Source organism: Simochromis diagramma, unplaced genomic scaffold, assembly GCF_900408965.1.
Source record: "Simochromis diagramma unplaced genomic scaffold, fSimDia1.1 OVJJ01000307.1, whole genome shotgun sequence".
NCBI classification, from domain to species: domain Eukaryota; kingdom Metazoa; phylum Chordata; class Actinopteri; order Cichliformes; family Cichlidae; genus Simochromis; species Simochromis diagramma.
Genome location: NW_024386786.1, coordinates 1155143 through 1172781, shown reverse-complemented (window position 1 = coordinate 1172781; position 17639 = coordinate 1155143). Strand labels below are relative to the sequence as shown.

The following is a 17639-nucleotide window of genomic DNA, read 5'->3' as shown; positions in this document are numbered from 1 at the left end:
GGACTTTCTTTAAGACAGCACAACACCTCAGCCTGAACTCAAGCCGGGGAGAGGAGTTAAAAACAAAAACATTAAAGTTTCAATGATGCAAACTGTCCACTGAGGATCTGCACTTGTTACACTTGGAAAGCAACAGTGCAAACCGAAACCATTACTCAGGCTAACAAACAACAAAAACAAGCATCACAGCTTTAAAACAGTTTGATTATTTATTTGCATGATAGTATTAATTACCTCTTCTTGTGAAAACCACCCCCTCTAGATTTTGCAGATTTTGGAAATTATTGCAAGCAAAGACATTTGATTCCAAGTGGCTTCCTTATTTGTATGTATACAGATTTATATATAAAAGAACGTTTTTTGCTGAATTCACTGTTCTTCTGTGAGAAAAGTGCTACTTTTTGGGATGTTGAAGACTAAACGAACAACGCTGCAATGGTCTGATTTTGGACAAATGTTGTACAGGTAATCACAGCTGCATTTGTGGCTCACCTCACTTGAAATGAGGCGAAATTCTTTTTTTTTTTTTTGGCGTTTAGAATGAAGATTTAAAGACTCCAAAATCCTGGGGAAAGTGAAATATAAGCAAACATCATCAAGATTATTACCCTTTTTTAAAAAAAAGAAAAAGAAAAAGAAAAACAAAGTACTGGAATAGCCACAGTCACTAACAATAAAGCCAAAGATAGCTAGCTAGCTAGAAAGGTAAATACTGTTGGTAGTTACACGCTATGTGACAAAGCTATGAGGAAGACAGCAAGTTGATCCTTGATCAAAGTAGCTACTATTCAGTCACGCTTTTTGGGAAAAGCAACACATTTCATTGCTTAATCGAGAGTTGTAAAAAAGTAAGCGAAGATATAAAACAAGGAATGATATGAAAGCAGTAAAAACCGACAATCCTCATCTAAACCTATCGTTGTAGAGACTAGTGAGAAAGGCCACGAGGTTCACAGAGAGAGAACATGAGAAAAGTCCTACAGTAAAAAGCTTCAAACAAGGCAGTCCAGCAAACAAATGTGCATTTAAATAGAAAGGCAAACTTTACACTTATTACAGTATAGCTTCAAGGTTCACTCATTCACACAGTCATTCATTCATTCAGGCGTGATGTCTTATTTCTCCCACATCCATCGTAGGTCCACGTGTGGCCAGCAACTTCTCTTGTTCACGAATGCAACTTAAAGACACTTTAAAATGAACATCTTATTGTCAGAACTCCTCTCTGACAGCATCTCTCCACAAAACCAAACCGGTGAACTTGCCTTGTAAGTGCACTCATGCAGACCAGGAGCAGCTGGTGGTACCATTTGAGTAATCTCACAAACTGCTGACAGGTGAATAATCACAGAGTTGACGTGAACTTCTCTGGTAAAAAGCTTAAAAACTGTGAAAAGCATTCAGCAGTAGAGCTGATGTTCTCTGGATATAAAACAATACGGTAAAGATGTGAGAAAAAGTTATGCAACGTCCGTATTTTTACTTGAAGTATGAAATGCTCTTTGAACCTTGAGGGATAGGGGTTTCATTTGGACTCTGGTGTTTCTGCACCCAGTACCCTGTACTCTCACAGTACCCTGTAGCGCAAAGAATAGGCTGCCTTCAAAATAAAAGTGCCATTGTATACTCTTCTCAAATAATTAGAATGCTGGAAGTACGCAATGAAATTCATGTCTTTGAAGGAATGCTGAACTACATAAGAAAAAGATTTGTGACTTCACTTTACAAAGGAAGTGCTATAGAAGTGCTTCCAAAGGTCTTCCTTCCAAATTCCTGTGCAAAACAAAGCACAGCTGTTTTCTTCTGTGTGTATCTTCAGTCTTTTAAAGGAAGTTTAACGAAACGAAAGTAAATCACAGCCTCGGTCTACGGTCAGAAAAAATAACGAGCAAGTACTTCAGGTTCAACGAGTCTCGTTTGCAATTAAAATACATTCAAAACCTTCATTTACATTGATTTTGAGCAGAATTTGGTGGAACGTGTACCTTCATCGAAATAAAAATCGCACATTTGAAGGATTTTTACAACTTGTGCGAGAATCTGATGTGAAACGGGATGAGATTCCACTTCTGCAGTCCCAGAGTCTTTGCCGTGTTTGGGAAATGAACTGTACTTCAAACATTCACCTGCAGGACTCTCGAGCTCCATATCTGACCCGCGGGCTGGTGGTGGATGCCCGGGGGGGGGCTTCACTTTTAAACTTTGCGGATTTGTGGAAAAAAACACCGGTCAGTCTCTTAGGCTGTTGATGTGAGCGCAGATCTTGAGGGCAGGGCCAAGCTTGATGTTCATGGTGGACATGAGATGCTCCTCCTTCAGCAGCAGCAGCGCCTGTCCATCAATTTCCTGCGACAGGAACTGGGAGGCGAGATCCTCGCACCCTGAGAGGACGACGGATAAAAGCACAGGTGGACAAAAATGCAAAGGTTGAAAATTATGGTACATTAACATTAATGCACACAGTCGTTCATGCATTAGCTCCAAATGCAAACAGTTACATAACAAATAAAAGCATCAAGTTCGACATGGAAACAGCTGAACTCCAGATTAATGTGTCACATTAATATGAAACTGGTCCATTTGTTATTTTAACTCTACAGTATTAACAATGTTGATAAGCATGAAACAGCAAATAAAAAGAAGAACTGATCAAAACATCAATTATTGCACTTGAATATAAAAGCAGAGCAACACAAGATAAACAGCAGTAGCCAGAAACCAGCTAATTCAGGAGCACTGCCATTCATTTTCCTCTTTACCCCCATTTCCATCATCTATCAGTTCAGGAGTTCACAGATTCCACAGAGGGAGAGACGCTGGAAGGGCTTTAAAAATACTGGTGGCCACCATGCTACCCCTCTGCCTCCTAGCACACACACACACACACACCTCTATGGTGCCAATTTCAACATCCTGCATCACCTTGCCCTCGAGTTAACTCATTCAGAAGATAACTCGACCTCTGACCTTGACCGTGAAGTCGAGCCTTTTATCTTTATGTGAATCAGTGCTGCATTATAAGATCAAAAATCAGATCTTCTAACCTTGCAGTGAGGAAATAAACTGTGACACTTCCTCCACGCTCCACTGGGAGGGGCTAGCAGGCAGGCAGGTGGGCGGTGGCGAGCTCTCTGCTGGGAGCGGAGGAGGCGGCTGGTGGCAGGACGCTGAGGAGGCCGGCGAGAGAGACATGGGGTCATCTTCATCCTCCTCTACGCTGGACTCCTCATCTGAATGGCTCGACTCGGACCGGCACTACAAGCGGAGGAAGAAAAAAAAAAAAAAAAAAGCAGCAGCGTTCACTAGTGTCCCGGTCTGCTTGCAAAAACATGAACACAGGCTACAAGGACAAAACCCCGTCTGCATATTTAAAGATTAGAGCTGCACAGACGGGGATTGTTACAGTTTATAAAAAAGGAGCAAACCTCGAGATACCCGAGCACCGTCACAGAGAAGCAAGTAATGGCTTCAAAAGGCTCATCATGCATACAAGTGAAAAATGCACAGTCAGATGGATTCAGGTCTATTTTTGCTGTTGCATGAAGTTTGTGTTCAGGAGCCTCATACATTTGGTTTGGGGCCAGTTTGTAACAATGGAGGAGAAATTTAAAGGGGCTCTTTTATGCTTATTTACTCTGCATTTCTATTCTTTACTCGGCATAATTCAGTGTATGTGTGTTAATCTGGGCTTCTGGCCGTGGTTTCTAAGCTCGCAGCCAGAGTGGTGTGAAATGACCACACTGGGGATGTCTCCTCTGAAACAGAGCTTCAGCAGTCTGAAGCCTGAGCTTTGACTAATGGATTATTTGTATGTACACTGACATCATTATTAGAAAGAGATCGCCCTCCTCGCACAATTATATTTGTGTGCTCCTCCATCCGTGTTGATGTCCCTGAGCACAAAGCCAGATCTGTATGTGGTTTAATGTGGTTACAAGTGAAGTTATTTTACAAAAAACACTTCCCAGGAAGCTGAAAGCTGCGGTAGAAGCAGATCATTGTGAGCGTGATCGCAATTATTGATGAATGGGTGTAAAGTTCTAGCATCCAAATATGTTTAAAACTGCTTAAAGTTGCATTTCTGCCAATAGGATGATAGAAAAGTAATAAATTGACTGAAAAAGGTGTAAAAAAAATATATATATATATATATGTGTGTGTGTGTTTTGCAGAGTTAAACATACAAACATTAAAAATATTTGGAGCCAAATATTTTGCACATATCAACACTTACAGGCTTTATTAAGAGGCCACTAAAGTTTAAAAACCCTTTTGCTAAAGTTTGAAATCCATCAGACAAATCTGAGCCCACCATCTCGTCTGCTGGTTCGTCTTCTTTCGGCTGCTCCCAGATCATCAGCCTCTTTCTTACCAGCTTCTGTCACACCAACGCTCTGCATGTCCTCCTTCACTACATCCATGAATCTTCTCTGTGGTCTCCTGCTTTTCCTCCTGCCTGGCAGCTCTATATTCAACACCCTCTGCCCAAAATATCCACTAACCCTCCTCTGCACACGTCCAAACCACATCAGCCTTGGCTCTCCAACTGCATCTCCAAACTGCTCAACCTGAGCTGTCCCTCTGATGCACTCGTTTCTAAACAAATGCAATGCCTCTTTTGCTCTCCACACAGACCGCTTACCTGCATGTGAGCAAAGGCTATTTAAATGTGATCAAAGCAGGAAAGGCTCCAGTACAACTACACAGATCAGTTATGAGCTGGGATCGGACTTCTAATTTTTGACCTGCACCAATAATTTTCCTTGTAGGGACTGTATAATCCTGCCTCACCTTGGCAGGTACGGGCCTCCCTGCTATCTTGGCACTGGCTATTTCTGAGCTGGTCCTGCGGGGAACCCTCCTCCTGGCGATTCCTCCCTCGTCGTCCGAGTTGGAGAGGTGTCCGCGGCTCTGATCCCGATCCGAAGAGTGATCTTGAGCTTGACGCTGGCCGTGACCCTGCCGCACGCCGAAGTGCTGCCTGAAGCTGACGTTGTACCTGGGGAACCAATACATACTGTATCGTAGACAAAGAGTGACATATACGGTACTGAAGCCAAGACGAGCAACACAGTTTTTGTCTCTTTGCACCGTACGCGGTATATAAGCTATACACGTGTAGTGGGCAAAAGGACAAATACAAAGCAGAAGCAGAAAATGTAAAATCATAAGCTGACAACATACTGTAACAAACAATGCAGACAGTGCATTGTTTTCTACTGAAACATGTCACATAATAAATACAGTGTACATTTTAATACGAAGCACATTCAGAGGAGAAACAAAGCGTCCTCCACTGTACTGCGAGGTTACATGCTGCATGTGAAAGTGGATGAAGTGAGGCTATCACAATATGTAAACACAGAAAAAAAACATGAGAACAGAAAAAACACAAGCTGTGAGATTTACAGCTGGAGCCACCTGAGATTCACACTAAAGTCCCGTTTTAGACAACATTTAGTGGGTCACATCTTTAGTAACACTGGCTTCTGATATCGATTCATTATATATCAGTATTTCCCCACACACACACACACACTTTTCTTTGGCAGCTCTGGGATTTAAAGTCATTTTGTGTCCTTTTTTTTTTTTAAAAATGGCTTTTAGCCATTTCCTGGCATGTTCTCCCCAAGCTTGCATGGGTTCCCTCTGAGTACTTTGGCTTCCTCCCACAGTCCAAAGACACATACGCTATGTTGTTGTTGTTGTGACTGTAAAATGACCCCTAGGTGTCCCTCTGTTAGCCCTACAACAGCGTGGTGACCAGTCCACGCAGCCTTTTGTCTCATGACAGCTGGGATAGGCCATAGTTGACATCATCTTTCATCCAAGAGAACAGAAAACTGACAAGAGTACAGCCTCCTCACTCTTACTCAAGCTCACTTGATGCTAAACAGCTGACATAGCCCATCCTGTTTCAGATGGGTAACCCTTCTGTTTGAGAGAGATATATATATATATATATTTTAGTGGTGCAACGATACTCGTATCGATATTGAACCGTTCGATACAGTGCTTTCGGTTCGGTACGCATATGTATCGAACAATACAATTTTTTAAAAATTTATTTTATCAACTTTTCTTCTGACGATGCTGTCTGTGTTGAGCGCTCAGTGCGTTCAACTACTCCACCTAGGCTGCACTGTGGAGCGCAGATCCACTGAGCGCAGCGCAAGCTAGCAAGACAGAAGCTAAGCTCGTTGCAAAATGCCAACTGCCTCAACGACTGAACCTCCCCCACCCTCATTCAGATCTGGCCTTTGGAACTATTTTGGTTTTCATGTGACGTATGACCCTGAAGGTAAGCGCGTCATGGACTAAAGTAAAACAGTATGTCGGATGTGCCACGCAATGCTCAGTTACATGGGTGGGAACTACTGCGTTAGCGCAGTTAGCTCGTTAACGTGTTGACGCTGTCCAGCCCCACGGGGCGATCCGCAGTAGCTCATTAACGGAGATTTGCCGTGTTGTGACGTTAACGCTGACAGCTCTAGTGGGAACACAACGAATATGACTGCACATTTACTCCGACATCATCCTAGTGCAAAGACAAGTGGAAGCAGACAAAAACAACAAGCACGCATGCTACAAACTTTACCAGAGTCATTTAGACAGCCGTTAGCACATGATTCTCATTATGGGGACCTGATATGTTTAATATGCTGCTGAGAATATAGCCCAGAAGAAGAGTATAGTATAGCTTTTATTTTGAAAGAGCCATTTCTCTGTAATAAACTCTCTTTTCCAAAGATGAGTGATTTCTCCATCAGATAGATTTATTATTTTATCCCTTTGTTGTTTCAGCAACATTAAATTTAAAAACTGTACTTTTGAGTTAAAATATATATTTATACTTTTAATAAATGACAAATTAAAAAAGCATGAACATTTTTTTGTATCGAAAAAATATCGAACCGTGACACCAAAGTATCGAACCGAACCGTGAATTTTGTGTATCGTTGCACCCCTAATATATACATATGCACGCAGTCGATTCTACTAAAGCAGTCAGCCTTCAGCTGCAGTTCTAGATGCTGCAGTTTGTAAATGGGAAAGCAGACGTTATTATATAAAGGATTCATTTTCCATTTATTTAAGAAGGCACACACATGCACTGCATGGCACAATTACAGTGCAGTTATGTGGGAAACACTGTATATAACTAAGAACTAAAAGCCTCAAAGAGGATTGAGGTTTTGAGCTTTATGCAGTTTTGTTTGACTTCAAGATATCCAAATCTTACTGCACAGCATCTATGACAAACTGCACTGTAACTAGAAACAGACGTTCATCACTCGCACTGTGAAATAAGCTGAAGTGGCTGCAGCTGTTTGCAGTACAGTGATTTATTCTGTATATGTTTCATGCATTTGAAGTACCTCTTGGCACAAGACATGGAGCAGAACCTTTTGGTGCCTCGGAACTGGCTGGCAGGAGCAAAGTTTTTACAGTATTCACACTTCAGCACTGAGGAGAGAGTTTAGAGACAGAACAAAGCAGATGGTGAATAATACACAAACGCAAACGTGGTATTATATACTCCAACGGGTTATGAGTCCCGGTCCACACACAGAAAATCAGACTGCGATGATATTTTCTTGTGATATCGCGCTGCCTGCGGTTTAGACTCAGAGGTGGGAAATTCCCAGCTTGAAAGTTATAATTAAAGTCTTTATGCTTTCCTGCAGCCCAGCTCAAACAAACAGGGCAAACAAGGGTCATCTTGTTACACAACATTAAATCCCATAAGCCATGTCCATTTTATAATGTTAAAGGGACAGATCACCAAAAAAATCAAAACAAAAAAACAATTCATATTGTTTATATTTTCCCTCCAATTCTCTACATTCATAATGCTCAAAATATTTTTATGTGTTTCAGTTTTGAAGATATCAGCTGTACCAAGGTCTGCCTTTAAAATACATTACTGTAATATACTGTCCAGTATGGCAGTCACCGTGTACCGTATAAAGAAAAAACTGTGCAGCAAATCATGACTGTGTGACTTAAAAGAAGAAAATGAGAATCTAGCTAGAAAACTGGGCACACCAAGTAAATAACTAAAAATCTAGAGGATAATAAAACGCTAACGGCCAAAGAACAACAACAATAAAACATGTACTATGGCTAATGCACAGAGACTTCAGCAATGCAGAAATCACATTTTGATTTTCAAGATTTTAAGAGCCGTTTCTCATGCAGAGGCAACTTTATCCCGGAAACCTTACAGTAGATATTTATGATTCTGATTTCAGCCCTTAAACGTGTCTTTAAAGCAGCAGTGCTTTAAGCAGTCTGGCTGTTACCTGTTGCTGTGGTAACAGTCTCCGACGGGTTAGTGTCTGGACTGTCGTTAGTCAAATCTTCACCAGCCGAGTCCTTGACTGGACCGCAGACCTGTCAAACACAAATTCAGTTTAAGAGTCAGCGACCGACAAAAACAAGAAAAACAAAACAAAAAACAAACTACAAATCCCATGTACTCACAGGGAAAGGCTCCGCCCCCTCCTGGATCACAAAGCCCTCTATGAGGTGTGTAAGAACCTGCGGTTTAACCACAGCTTGAGGTGGAGGAGCTCTCTCACCCTGACCACAAGTCCCACGGGACACCAGCAGCACTGGAGAAGGAGAGGATGCAGGAGGAGAAGGAGAGGATGCAGGAGGAGGAGGAGGAGGTGGAGGAGGAGGAGCAGCAGAGCCTGGAGAGGTGAGAGGAAGATAAATACTGTTTTTCACCGAGTGTGTGTGTTGACAGTATTTTACAGGGATGTATTTCTATGTTATTACCTGCATCGACGGGATTGGCTGGGATGGCCGAGGCATGATCTCTGACTGGCTGGAGCCGTGGAGGGGAGGGGCCATGTTCGTCATTGGCTGAATTCGAGTCTGATTTTCTTTTCAGAGAGCCAGTCGTCTGTTTACTCTAAACAAAAAGTGCCAACAGATACAGACAGACACTGAGAGTGATTGTAGGATGTAATATTTACACAAGGAAGGAGCAGTTATGGCTGAGTAGCGTGTTTGTTTTAGTGCTAGAACCCAAAATCACCATCTGTGACATGTAGAAATGTGTGTGGGTTAGAAAAACATCAAGTCTGATTCATGAGAATCACTTAAATCCTGCTTCAGCTGACCTGTGGCGTCTGACCTCCTGATGAGTCTCCATTGGTGGTTACACCAGCTGATGCTGCTCTCTGCTCTTCGGTCACCAGGTGGAGAGAGAGGGAGGAGCGAGACAGCGAGGGGGGAGGAGATGAAATGGTGGAGGGCCAGCAAGAGGCGGGGCTTGAAGCCAGCTGTCTGTTCTGACTCTGTCCAGAGCTCTGATTGGCTTGTGGATGCACCTGAGACACCTGAGCCAAGGGGGGAGCCTCCTGAGGTGACTGAAGCGTCTTCAGCCCCACCCCTCGGCCGACGACTCCACCCTCCCTGGAAGCGATGGACGCCACCATGGTGAGCAGACTAGAGGAGCTGCTGAGGACGGCGGCACCATCCTGGCTGCAGCTGCCACGGGCCAGAGCGAGAGCCTGGGCATTTCCAAGTGTGCTCTGCCTGGCTCCCACTATCTGCACTGGGATGTGAGGCGTGTGGGGAGGCTGGCCGGAGCTGCTGGCAGGCGGCGGGGCGGGCAGGATGGGAGGGGGGTTCCTTGAAGGAAGCTGGAGGGGCAGGCGGAGCCCCTGTAAAGTTTTAGGTTGGATGGGGATGGGTCCGTTTCCGTGGCCTGATTTCTCAGCACCGAGTGAGGTTTTCTGTAGAGGCTGCACCACCAGAGTCTGAGCGTTGACCGCTGGTTTGATGGTTGCCGTGCCCACCGGGTACCCGTGGGGCTGAGATGTGGCGTTGGATGTCAGGACCAGAGTATGTGCTGCTGTGGGAGCTGTGGTTCCTGTGGTGAGGGTTCGAGTACCGTGGAGTAAGAGCTGGGAGAGAGGGATGGAAGACGACGAGGACGACGAGGCACCGGAAGAAGAGACGGGGTGAGCTTTGAGATTAGTAGGCTGGGGGTAGGTAGGGATTTTGATGTGGGATGGCTGGGGCTGAGGCTGGCTTGGTTTGGTGGGGGACTGAGGGGTAGACTGGTGAGAGGGCTGGACCAGCGAGTAGGCAGCTGGGAAAAATAAGAATGAAAATATATTAGTGTCTATTTAGTGACTCATCACATTTAAAACGGCAGTTCACCCCCAAATTAACGTTACGTTACATATAAAAGCGTTTAAACCTGAATCACTGTCATGAATTTGCTTCAATATTATTATAACTAAAATGAGAAAGTCCAAATTAAGTGTACGCTTCTGAAATTTCTGCCAAATCCACCACAGGCTCCATCATCATACACAACCTTCAGAGCATTACAAAGCTCATTTATATGTTTAATTCCTCTTCTTTCTTTCCTACCCGAGTCACTTCTCTCTGGGGCTTCAGTCTTAACACCCACACCTTTAGGACCCGACAGACCTCGCATGGCTAGATTCTGTACCTGGAGATGGAGCACAGAGCAAATGTTTGGGTGAAAACACCCATCTGTCACTTTGTTGCTGAAGAACAAAAGAATGTGTCTTCAAGCCATGAAAACATTTTTATGTTAGCCACACACCTGGTCGTTATCAGATTGGCTGCTGGATGAGGAAGTCGGAGGCACTTCCTGCTGCTGTTGCTGAGCCTGTGGCTGCTGGGCAACAGTTGCCACAGCAGTAGTTGCAGTGCTGCCGGGCATGAAAATGAGCTGGGAGGGGATAGGCGTCCTAAGGGAGCGGTTCACCTGCAGGACAAAAAGACATTAAAGCCATTAAAATGCACAAAACTGAGCTGCCGCACATAAACCATCTGATCAAACTCACTCTCAGGTACATCTGGCCCTGCCCTCCGGCTGTCCCACTAAGCAGCACTGATTGGCTGATTGTGGATGTTGCTGAGGCACCCATTGGACGGCTGCTGGTTGTGGACCCTGATCCAGATGTTACATTGACCTGAAGAACAGGAACGTGCATCTTTAAGATCCTTTGTGGCTCGAAGGAAAAAAAGCGGTACTGATTTTGTGGCATAAAGAGCTATCGCTTTTGTATGATTACGTACTGCGGTTGTGCTGGTAGTCTGAGAAGAGCTACTGCTGGAGGGGCTTGACTGACGACTGGCAGCCAGAGTGGCCTTAAAAAAAAACAAAGAAAGTAAAACGAAGAAAGGGAAGAGACAGAGAAAAAAAAGCAGCTTAAGGTTTCAATAAACTCCAAACAAAATGAAAACTGAGATGTTTACAGAGGCTGTTGTGTGGTTGATGCAAAATATGCTCAGCTTTGTTTCTGGCCACAAAGCCTCCATGTTTTACAACCCACAGCTGTCCAGCATCGACTGTAGACGTGGCCTCCCCACCTTTTTCTTCTGGTTTTCATGGGAGTTAATTATTGCATGCAAGTAGGTGGCAATCTGTCTTATGCAACGCTCTTACAGCGTCATCATGTATCGTTTTATTTCTTACAATAGTTTTTCTTTGTGCTTTGCAAACAACACGTGCAGGATGTTTACAACTTCCTTTACTTGAAAGAAACAAAGTGAAATTTGCACACACCTTTACCTGTTGCACAGCTGCCAGGTTCTGCAGCTGTGCTGCGTTGTTGATCTGCTGCTGCAGCATCAGCTGCTGGAAGTACTGAGCGGCATTGGGCTGCCTCTGTAACGCCTGCAGGGCCTGGAGGGAGGAGCAGACGGCCAAAAATGAAAACTGAAGGAGGGACAGCATTTTGGAGAAGGAGAAGAAAGAAAAAAAAGGGGGAGGGAGGAACGGAGCATGAAGGAAGTAAAGTGCTGTGAAAAGATGGGGATGGAAAACATGACAGCAAAGAGTCAGAAGAAGACATGAAAGAGTGAGGGATGGGAGAAATTTAGGATGGAAAAGGAAGTGCAGAGAAAATTGAGGGGATAGAGCAGACTGAGAGAAACGAGTGCAGAAGGAGCAGAGAGAGAGCGAAGCTGCAGAAACCTGCCAGCTGCCTGATGTATGAGGGGAGGCTCGTACAGTAATAAGTCGGGGGATGAAAGCGAGCGTGGCGGGCTGGATTAGTGTGTGCCGGGTGACAGAGACAGATGGCCGTGCAGGGTGACAAAAGCCTGAGAAAATAACACCCAGCCTCCATCACACCCAGCACGGCTCTGTCTCTTTTCTTTACCCCCCCCGATTCAGTCAGTCTTCATCAGTTTCTGTCCATCGGCTAACACATAAATCAGAAATTATGAAGACAAATGAGCCACACACACTTTCTGCCCCTGCTTACACGCAAACAGTCCATGTTTACGCTGCAGCCAAAAACACAATTTGGACACGAAAATGCAAAGCGATATCATCATTTTCTATTAATTTTTATTACAATTTTGTTTACTGGCAGGATTATAAATGCTCCGCCTACATCACAGTGAAGGTTTTGCCACAGGGATCTATTTTACGCGTTTCACGACGCATCTGAAATGAGTTTTAAACTATGCAAAGAACCAAACGCTCCCACGAGTGCCTTTTTTAAAGTCTAGACCTGAATCTAGACCTGTATACGTGCAATCTAATCCCCAGGCATGCAACCTACTTTTAGCCCAACAATAACAACTCGAAAGCAGAACAATGCACCATGCTGCCGGGCTATCACCCTCAAGGTATGGTTCAAGTGTGAGAACAGCGAGATATTAAAGATGGTAGGGGTCATTAAAAGCCACCCCATGAAGATTATGACCACTTCCTACTTGGGGAGGGGGGGGGAATAGTTTTTGAGGATGAGCACTGGTTTCTAATCAGGGATGTCTCCCTTTTTTCACATTTACAAACAAAGAAACGCATTTCCTGTCGAACAAAACTTACATTTTTAAGCATTTTAAATATTTTTAACGCGATGCCTTTTCCCCCCTTTGTGCACAACAATCCTGGCACACTTGGAATATTACTGAGGCCCAAAACTGTAAATCCAGCTAACTAACATGTGTGTTAGTTTTTAACTGTTAAACTAAACTGATCTTAACCTGAATTCTAAAGGCAGCTGTGAACCGAGCCTTTAAAAGCTTTTTCCATGAAGTGAGGACTCATTGTCAGCGTGTGAAAATCAATGTGGTCTGGTCCTGTAGCCACACAGGTATAAACACTCACACCTACCTGGACCGCCTGCCTTTCATACAGAGACATGGAATTCATGGGAGAGGGGCGGGAGCTGGTCCCAGACGGAGCGCTTCCATTGGTCGAGGCCCCCTGCTGGTTCTGCTCTCCGTCTGTCTCCATGGCTGCTGAGGAGACAGATGAGGCGTCCGTCAGTCAAACACAGGATGAAACAAACACCACTTTCTCTCTCTGCGAGAGTCTGATGGATAGAGGAGGAAAAAACCTCCACACCTGTCACGGTTCCTGACAAACAGCAGACCTCACAGAGTCGAGATGCTGTGAAACACTTTTTACAGCGTGAATGACTGATGTAGTTCTGCTGCTGGTTATTTTTAACACTTTCAACATTTTAAAATGTTTTCATTTTTTATGGCAGTAAATCACAACGACTGAGTGTCTCGCTGACAGCTGTTTTTTCCTATCGCCACCATGGAGACGGACACAATGCTCCACAGACCAGTTTACACCTTTAAAGGGCTTCCATCAAGCTTTTCCTTTTTTCTGTCACACACACACACAGACAGACAGACAGACAGACAGACACACACACACACACACACTATAACGGATGGATTTAGTATGGATGTTCATATGAAAGATTACATTTACTGCCCTCATTACTTGAAACTTTGGTGAAGTATATGCAGTTTTTTCCTGCTTGGATCTGTAGGATGTCCAGATAAGGGGACATCTCAGGTATACAGAAGCTCCACCGACCTCCTGTTCAAACCTTCTGCTTATGAGGGGCAGCCAATCAACAGAAAGTTGACCCAAGGGGCAGTTGATGAACTGAGTAGCTTCACCAAAGCCCAATATAAGACCGACCCACCACATTCTTGTTTTACATGCTGTGGACAAGCTGCAGATTCAATTTTAACCCCCCTCACACGAACCACACGCAACATGCATCCTGCAGACAGGAAGACTATGAAAGTACCTCTAAACTGCACAACTAAAATGATTAATGAAGTCAGGTTGCATTTACAGATTTGCCAAATTAATGTAAGTCGGGCTGTCACAAGGATTGTGGTAAAAAAACAAAATCATAATAATAATAATATTCTTTACATATATGCAGAAAATGAGGGGAAAATTTGCAAAAAAAAAAAAAAGATTCTGTCAAATCTATTCTTACTTAGTGTTGGGGTCATTTTGCAAATGCTTTAAACTCAAAATGCGAGAGCGTGGAGGTGGAAAGGATTCTGCAACCATGCACAAAATTCAGTCATCTCTGATATTAAAGACGTGGATTTTTGACACAATATTGCAGTCATCACCTTTATCATCAATGCATGGTTACTGTTACACACTAATCTGTGTGTAAGAAAAAGCAAATATTTGCTGTAACACATGAAGCTCAGAGTGAAGTGATAAAAGACAGAAGTCTGTGCATTTTCTTCTTATTTTTGACCATTTGATAAACAAAGGTGTATTTTATGCTTGTGTAAATTAAAGCTCTGCATTCGATTTTTTTCTTGTTCCGTTTTGCACGTCTGGACATGCAGGAAAAGGCCTGAAACGTGTGAGGGGATGAAGATGGCAGCTGTAGAGATATAATTAACTGTAACATGCAATTTAAAAATGCACATTCATTTCCTCTTTGCAGCAGTTTATCATTTTAATCAGGTTATCTGGTTTAGGTAGGAAGTCATTATAAAGCATCCATTTTCGGGGGTTCACAGGAATAAAACGGGGAAACGAGCTTTAGTACAAAGGCTCCTGCATGAGAAACATTTCCAAAAGCATCGCTCACACAGCCTTTCTGCATCTACTTCACCACCTTACAGGACTTGTTCAGACCAGGTGTTCACAATCGTTTTTTTTTTTTGCAGTTTCCTTTATCACTGCTCCTCCTCCTCCAACCATCCTGTCCCAGCACCTACAGTCTGCCTCCGTCTCCAGCCTCCACCAGCTCAAAAACAGCCACCTGAGCAGCTCACACAGCGCTAACGTTAGCTAGCCATCCTCCATGTTTCAGACCAGTTAACACTGGATCCACCGGAGGCTACTCCTCCTAGCCTCCCGCTAGCCCCCCCGCCTCCACCGCTGCTGTCTGGCTCGTTAACGCGGCTCTCGCTCCGACCTTACCGTCACCGCTCCGGGTTCGTCCGGCTCCTCCTGCACCGGCTGCCCGCTGCAGAGCGACACCGAGCGATGCAACGATCCGCCGGGCTTCTTGTCTGCGTTGTGCCCGGTGCTGCTGCTCTTTTCGCCCGTCTTCTTCTTCTTCTCTGTGCAGGACGCTCGAAGCGGCAGCAGCAGCACTGATTTTACTGTTCTGCATAAATTTGCAGCTGATGTGTGGAAACGCCTCCTTCTTTTTTCTGCTCGGCCCTTTCCGGCGCTGCACGATGACGGAGCAGGACGGGGACAGGGGCTCACTGTACCCCCAAAGGCTTCGGGATCAACATGCTTAGCATGATCTCAAACTTCATGTTTTACTGGACACCAGAGTAGTTTTGCATTTTTCACAACTTGACATGATACTTGTTCATCCTGCACCTATATTCATCTGACACAAGGTGGTTCAGCTTCCTCCCCCTCCCTTCCTTCTGATTGGCTGACACTTAACAACAGAAGGTTTGAACGGCAGGTGGGTGGAGCTTCTTTTCCTGAGATGACCATTTTAGGGATATCTTGTCTTTATAACTTCATACTAATAAAAAAAAAAGGTATACCTGTCTGAAGTCAAGTGTTTAGAGCAATGTGAAGGAATTACTTGTGGACACACTGATCTCATTATTTTTAACTTTGGCCATGTTTAATATGAATGTCCACCAATGGAACAGGAGATATAAGGTATGATATATAAATATATATAAGGAGAAACTGAAAAAAGATTCACCTGGGTACCTGCAGTCATTCTATACCAACGTATTCTAGAGTCAAATGTGAGACCATCTGCCCAACAGCTTCAGCCTGAGCGACACTGTGTCGTGCAACAGGCCAATGATCCCAAGCACAGCAGCAAATCTGCAGCAGAATGACTGAAAAAGACGAATCATGTGGTCCAGTCAATGGCCAGACTGCAATCTAACCCGACCTGAAATGCTGTGTCAGGACCTCAGGAGAGCTGTGAATAAATAAATGTCCACACACCTCAATGAACTGAAGCAGCGTTGTAAAGAAGGCTTTGCTGAAATTCCTCCTCAGCCATGACTGATAAAGACACACAGAAAACCATGACCTTAAGTTATTGCTGATAAAAGTGGCTCTCCGAGTTATTCAATCGTGGGATGTACTCACTTTTTCAAACACCACTTCTGCATTTTGGCTCAGTTTTTATTGAATAACTCAGAATAAATCAGTGTTTAGATTATGAGGGAGGAAAATGTAATATCCTTTTAAAGTCTGAACCATGAAATAATTGCCAGAAAATTCTAAAAAGTATTTTTTGAACATGGAACATTTATTGAGCCTCCTGACAAATAAAAAAAATATATTAATTTGCATAGATTAGTTTTAATTTGTATCATATTTGCTGCACATTGTATTGTTTTTGCTCAGTAGTGTATTGTGCAATCTCAAAAACTCATAAAAACTGTATGTATCAAATATGATACACTACGTGCTAAGAGGATATTATAAACAAAATTTCATGAGTGCTGAAAGAAAGATGGTCACACTGTGTGTAGTTACATGATGAATATTTTATTTAACAACATTATAATAACTGGTTTGTACAGTACAAACAAAAAAGGCTGGGGTGCATCACTGTTGTTGCACAGAAAAATGTAAAAAAATAAAATAAAATAAAATAAAATAAAAACCTAAATCACCAGCTTGGTCTATTTCCATCAAAACATATGATCAATATCACTTGGCTTCATTTTTGGCTGCCACTCAAAGACAATCCATAAAGATACTGGCTTTTTGAAACATGTCTAAAATAACACCCAGTCACTAACCACAGCACGGCCTTCAAGTTTCAGATGAACCTCGTTTATTGTTACTGAGTAAACCAGCGAGTTCTTTCTAACGTACTGGAAGCAACGGGAAGCTTTCTCACAAAGACACACATTTAATAACAGTGAGAGAGGCACAAACAGAATTACAGTACATGACACTCAAACATCTATTTACACATCAACAACACACGTTAGGACCAAACCGACGCCGGAAACACAAACAGAACAAAGATCACAGCAGCCAAAGTGAACTGTTGAGACCTGTTCCTTGGTGATAGATTCATATCTGTGACATTGCATGAATATTACCAGAACTGCTGGTTTAAAACACAAAAGCTTTGACAGTTTATCGTGAAATTTTCAAGTGTAACAATATGGCTAAAAGTCCTAACCAAACTGAGCAGTGCTAAACACCTCTGAGTGTAATGTGACCAGGCACGTACAGCCGGTGGACAGTAAAGAGCAGGGACAGCAGTGTTAGTCTGTGAGTTGACTCTTACTCACAGGCAGATTGTGTACAATGTGCAAGGGTACTAGTTAACCAGTTAACATCCACCAGGTCTCAGGCGATCTAAATGATTAGGGCTGGGTTAATATCC

General features: G+C 43.6%; 1 protein-coding gene across 4 annotated transcripts; it reads right to left on the bottom strand.

Annotated features, from left to right (window-relative positions):
• Positions 1–332: 332 nt before the first annotated feature.
• Positions 333–15607, bottom strand: LOC120728201 (polyhomeotic-like protein 1). 4 transcript variants are annotated; one of them, XM_040023005.1, is made up of 15 exons: positions 15221–15607; positions 13130–13257; positions 11573–11686; positions 11077–11148; positions 10842–10970; positions 10598–10762; positions 10399–10480; positions 9135–10111; positions 8788–8923; positions 8488–8699; positions 8307–8397; positions 7380–7467; positions 4792–5017; positions 3045–3255; positions 333–2381 (listed from the first exon to the last, which is right to left on the bottom strand). In XM_040023005.1, the coding sequence occupies exons 1-15, from the start codon at positions 15414–15416 to the stop codon at positions 2230–2232; spliced, it is 2979 nt and encodes a 992-aa protein (XP_039878939.1). In that variant the 5' UTR covers positions 15417–15607; the 3' UTR covers positions 333–2229. The 4 variants fall into 4 exon arrangements, with proteins under 4 accessions (XP_039878939.1, XP_039878938.1, XP_039878937.1 ...); XM_040023004.1 differs by having other exon boundaries at positions 11567–11686; positions 13130–13254; XM_040023003.1 differs by having other exon boundaries at positions 11567–11686; positions 15221–15606.
• Positions 15608–17639: the final 2032 nt, after the last annotated feature.